This window comes from Hippopotamus amphibius, chromosome 15 (assembly GCF_030028045.1).
Source record: "Hippopotamus amphibius kiboko isolate mHipAmp2 chromosome 15, mHipAmp2.hap2, whole genome shotgun sequence".
Classification (NCBI taxonomy): Eukaryota; Metazoa; Chordata; class Mammalia; order Artiodactyla; family Hippopotamidae; genus Hippopotamus; species Hippopotamus amphibius.
This window is the reverse complement of record NC_080200.1, coordinates 10,622,416-10,628,258: the sequence shown is the minus strand read 5'-3', so window position 1 is coordinate 10,628,258 and position 5,843 is coordinate 10,622,416. Positions and strand designations below refer to the sequence as shown.

Below are 5,843 nucleotides of genomic sequence, written 5' to 3'. Positions count from 1 at the left end.
TATGAATGAATAAGAAAAGATAAACAAATCAGAAGAGTTTTATCACAAATATTTAACAGAAAAAAGTCAAAAGACTCTCAACTATATAATAATGAGACATATCAATTGATAAAATAATTTTACACTCAATAAATTGTCAGTATAATTGAAACGGTGTTGGTATTGCTCTGAATACCAAAAACTTTTGTGTGTATGTGTAAATTGGTTCAACCACTTAGGAAAACTCTTTGCAACTATTCAAAAGAGAATATGTATTTCTCGTACCCAATAATTTTTTCACAAGTATAAAAATCTCCCATTTCTACCAAGAGATGTAATGTATAAAAGAATATTCACAAAGAATCATTCATAGAGGAAAAAACTGGCTACAAGCAAACAAAATTTCCATCAATATGATAAAGGGTATCTATTTATAATAGTCTCTATAAATAAACATTCAGAATATTGGAAATTAATTATTGACACACCCCAAAATGTATTAAATCTCAAAAGTACAAATAAGAATAACAATCAGGATAAAAAATTCAAGCATTACAATTTAAATTTTAACAAGCTGGGAAAAACAAAAATTTATAAATTTCAAAAGAATACATGCAGGGGCAATGAGATAATGACGTAATTCTATTACTAGCTTTACAGTGTGAGTAAGTATGATCAAATAACAGCAAATTTATAGAATGCAGACTAACATAACATCAAAGAAAAAGACTTTTTAAAAAACCCAGGATTGTGTTTGTCATTAGGAGGGAAGGAGGGGATGCAAATGGGAGAATATTTGCATTCTCTAATAACAGCATTGCTTTATTTTTAACTTCGGGATAAGTATATGCATGGTTCTCATTTTACTATTCTTGCAGAACTTCATAGAGATTTTAAGCTCTACTTTGTATATGATATTTTAACAAGCAAAATTGAGGAAAGGCTCTTCCATATTCTAATTCTGAATATATTTCGCATGTTCTTCTAAGGTAAAGGTCTTGTATCCCAGACTTTAGAGGTCATCAGAATCTCACAAAGTGCTTGTTAAAAATTCTATAATCTCTTACGTGTCTTCTAAGAGGTTCAGAGTCAGTGGTTCTTGCTGGAAGTCAGGGAAGCCTCAGTATGAACAAAGGTCTCAGATGATTCTTCTCTGCAGCTGTTCTATGGACATCAGTGGAGGAAGCTCTGCACTAGAATAAACAGGAGTGCCAGGTCGGGAGCTGTTCCCCAGTTCTGGTGCTGAAAATAAAACCACCCCTCAACCCCCAACGAACGGAAAGTTCTTTACCCACTCTCTTGACTCTCCCTTTACAGATACACTGCTTTCATCTCCTCACTCATGGAGACGATTCTAACTGATGGCCCCGAATTTCTGTGCTCCTGTGGAAGGTGATCCTGCTAAACTTGCCAACTTCCCTTTTCTCCTCTCTTGCCTTATTCTCAGCATCTCCTTGTCAAAAGAATGTAGTTCTCCATAGAGTATCACTCCTCACAAACACACGAAAAAGTTTTGCCTGAGAGCCCTAACTATGGTCAATCTGTAAGATATCCATGCTGCAATTAAATTTATTCAATGATGTTTCTCTGTGTGGGCTGTACCAGAGATCTATAAAAAATAAGGCAATATAATAAGATGACTAAGGGGAGAAGGAAAAATTTGGATACATTCTATAAACAAGTCCATGAGAAGATTTCAAAGCAAATAAAATGTGAGAAGATTACCAAGATTTGCCCTGCCTAACTAATAATTATTTATTTTATTATATTACTCAGACCAGGGAAAAGGTTGATAAATATAATAATAAAAGGAAACACTACCAATTGGTGAAGCAAGTGGGGACAATACATGACCAAAGGATTAGATGGCTTAAAGACACAGGAACGATATGGAACACAATACTAGGTCAATTTCAGTGAGGCATTTTCCTAAGTTTTTGTAGTCCTTATAGAGGTCAATTTCCAAACAGTAATTACACTACATTTGGGAAAAACAAACCTCTCATAGTAAGCATTTTCCTTATACCAGGAATTAGATTAACCAGGTGGTATACAATCCTATTCTCAATGATAAGATTGAAGGTAATATAACACCATGGAAATATCTACTAAAAATAGACCCTCAATTAGCAATAGACCCAGGAAAGTATACTCAGTCATTTTGGTCTCTGGGAATCACGTCTAGATATGATGCCTACATCTGTGCAGCCATCTGGGTCCCTGAGGGGAATCAGCCTTAGCATGAAGCCACTTCATGGAGGAATGAATGAATTTCTACTCTTCTGGCCCTGCACAATTTCTACCTCTGAAATCCTTGGGATGAAAGATCACTATCTTTATTGTTTGAGCATTTTAGAGCCGGGATATCTTTCTCTTATCAGGAAGAAAGGCTTCCTCACTAATGAAGTTCAAATACCTCACAATCTTTCCAAACTACTGAGATAACCTAATCATGGCAAATTTATAAATGAGGAAGCTAAATGCAGTGGGTACAAATGGTGCCCCATGCATGTCCAATTTGCCAGTGACAGTCTCAGGAATTCCTGAACTGGGGTGTGAAAGATCAGCCACCACGTCTCACAGTAGGTTTAATTCTGGGTGCATCTCACATGGTGCTATGCAAAGAATCAGGCAGAATCTATCTCTGCATGAACATAGACTTGTTTAAATCCTTTCCACACCTGTCCACCTTCTCCCACTTCCTTTAGGCTCAAACACTCCCCCCACAAAATTACTATACCACAAACCTCTGCCTCAGAGTCAGCTTCTATTGACCCTAACCAATAATCTTATCTTAGAGAATGGAAACTGTGTGTCAAACATCACTAGACAAAGAGCAAGTTGGGTTTAAACTCTAAGTTAAAATGCACTTAGCCATCATGTTACCTAGGGGTTTAAGAACTTGGTGATGAAAGAGAGGCATTCTAGCTCATTAGTATTCTTTTAATTTTGCCTCATGCTAGTGACCCTCTCTCAAATTCGATGACACATCACAGAAAAGAAGGTACCCTACCAATGAGTTTCCTCAAAGCTCCTTTTATATCTCTGTTCCTCAGGCTATAGATGAAGGGGTTCATCATGGGAGTGACCACAGTGTACATCAATGAAGTTACTGCAGCCTTCCTGGAGGACTCAGAAATTGCAGAACAAATGTACAGTCCAAAACCTGTCCCATAGAATAAGGAAACAACTGAGAGGTGAGACCCACAGGTAGAAAAAGCTTTGTACTTTCCACCGACTGATAACTCTCTCAAAACAGAGGAGAATAGTTGACTATAAGAGAAAATGATTCCTGAAAGAGGAATGCCACCTAATATGCTAACTGCAAAATATATCAGTATGTTATTGATGAGGGTATCAGAATACGCAAGTTTGATGACCTGAACAACTTCACAGAAGAAGAGGGGGATTTCCAGATCTGTGCAGAAGGACAATCGCAGCACCATCAGACTGTGGAGCAGGGCATCCCCAATACTAATGGATATCGAGAGGAGAATCAGCATGACACAGAGGTGGGGATTCATGATGATTGTGTATCTCAGTGGGTGACAAATGGCCACATAGCGGTCATAGGCCATGACTCCAAGGAGAAAATTTTCCAAAGTAACAAAAATCAGGGCAAAGCAGATCTGGATGAGACATCCAGTATAAGTGATACTCGGATTCTGTGCTTGGAGGTTCACCAGCATCTTTGGGATCACGGATGTGCTTAAACAGATGTCAGTAAAGGACAGATTGGAGAGAAAGAAGTACATGGGTGTGTGGAGGTGGGAGTCAGAGATGACAGCCAGGATGATAAGCAGGTTTCCCAGGACAGTGACCAGGTACATGGACAGGAACAGGTTGAAGAAGATGGTCCTCAGTTCTGGATCCTCTGTCAGTCTCATGAGAAGGAATTCTAAAACATCGGTTTGGTTTCTGGGTTCCATGTTGTTGATGAATCTGATGTAAAAGATGTGATAAAAAAGATGATGAGATGTGTGATTCCTAGACAAGCAGCAGGAGTATCACAAGAGGCAAAAATCATCTTGGGAAGAGAAGGAGACTAATGGAGGCGGGAAAAATTAATGCCTTCTGTGTGCATAATTTTCTGTTCTTAAAAACAAAAACCCAAAGTTATTTCAGAGCATGAACAGTTAATTCTAGCAAGGCTAAAGGCATAGTTCTTTTATAAAGTTATGCTATCTACCTGTGCTGTTCTGACTACTTAAAACATTTGGTAACTTCCAGAGAGGAATAGACTAGGAAGGCAATTGAAGATTCGATCATGATCCCCAGTGGCCTCAGGGTCAAGCCAAAGAAATAATACACAGATATGTCAAGAACCAGGAAGGGAAAGATAAGGTGAACTTTACTAACCTTTTTATCCTCATCCACAATGACCGGAACACAAAGAAATGTCACACAATTCTTTAAAAGTCACCCTTGTACAGGCAGATCTCTAATCCTGAAGAAGTGGTCAAGGTCATAGTAGAAAGTGTAATATTAGTAAATGAGAGATGCTTATATAAGTGCAAAATACAGAAAAAACATTGTGAAGATGACATGTTAGGCAGAGAGACTGGGTTCTAATCATCTGATGTACGTACTGTCTTCACCCAGATGAACCTGTAGCAAAACACCTACCCTCATTTCCAAACATTCACAAAGGGACATTAGGTTACCTGACAAGTATCACAGTGGAAAGATGTTTGACACCTTCTCTTTCTAAGGATGAAAGATCTGTCCTTAGAAAGAGAAGGATGTGAGTGAGTCACCCAGCTCCTGGGCAAGATGGGTCATCTATGATAGGAGTGTCAAGCGTGCTACTCATTTCTGGGAAAGGACTGTTGATTGAGGTGGTCACAGGCAGATTGCAGTCTTGAACCCTAGAGATTCAATTTCCAAAGCTCCTCATTAATCAAGCAATTCTTTTTCACTGTGATCCCAGGACAGTGCAAATTCTTAAAGTGAAGACTTTACATTGGAGTAATTCAGGATGGGTGCTTTTCTGACCCTAGGAGGCCAAGTGTACAGCATCCACTTTTCTGCATCTGTGCCTGCTCATGTCCATCTCTTAATTTTTCATAGAGTTGTAAAAGTTTCCAATGTCATGGCAAAACACTAGTGGGCAGGCGTGATCTCAGTACATTTAATTAGATTTCACTCATTATCAAATAAGTTGAGGTGGTACTCCACATTAATACCAATTAATATTTTTTTATCTTTAAGGAATTCAAGATTTTCATGTCTCTCAATTTATTCCTTTCATTGTTCACTGCTACTCTGTGAACTCTGTTAAACTACAGGTTTCTTGATATTTTAAAACCAACATGAGAAAATATAGCATTGTAATGTCATCCCTTACCATCTTTACCTCATTTGCTTTGAACACATAAAATAATAGAAAAATACCTAAGACATTAAAATAAGGAGAGTGAATACAAGAGTTGTGGACACTATTTTTTGAATTAGAACAGCACAAAATTTCAAAAGAAGACTTCGGGACAGAAATGAATCAAGTTATCCAGTGGTTTGGTGGCTGGACTGGTGATATTCTCAAAATCACTGAATAGCAGGGTTTAGTTATTAGATTGAATTCAAGCCTAGAGAAGTAATTGCTAAGGGTGAATGTGAATCTGTTAGATGATAGCGTATGAGCACATAAATGGAAAGAGAGAGAGGAAAAAACCTAGCAATTCAAATGAACCTATAATTCAAATTTTAAATACCAGGGAAAACATGATTCTAAAATGCTTAACCTACCAAACAAGAATCAGATCATCAATTAACTCCAGGATAAGAATTTTAAAATAAATGTTTGTTGGTGTGGAGAAAAAAAAAACCACACCAACCATTTGATCACTTGTACTTTCTTTACCTAA

At 37.6% G+C, this 5,843-nt stretch overlaps 1 protein-coding gene across 1 annotated transcript; it reads right to left on the bottom strand.

Annotated features, from left to right (window-relative positions):
- Positions 1-2,969: 2,969 nt before the first annotated feature.
- Positions 2,970-3,911, bottom strand: LOC130836910 (olfactory receptor 7G2-like). Its single transcript, XM_057709564.1, has one exon. It carries the CDS (start codon positions 3,906-3,908, stop codon positions 2,970-2,972), a length of 939 nt encoding a protein of 312 aa, XP_057565547.1. The 5' UTR covers positions 3,909-3,911.
- Between the last annotated feature and the right edge of the window lie 1,932 nt (positions 3,912-5,843).

Coding starts and splice junctions, on each gene's coding strand:
- LOC130836910 (XM_057709564.1), bottom strand. CDS start 3,908: ATGGAACCCAGAAACCAAACCGATGTTTTAGAATTCCTTCTCATGAGA.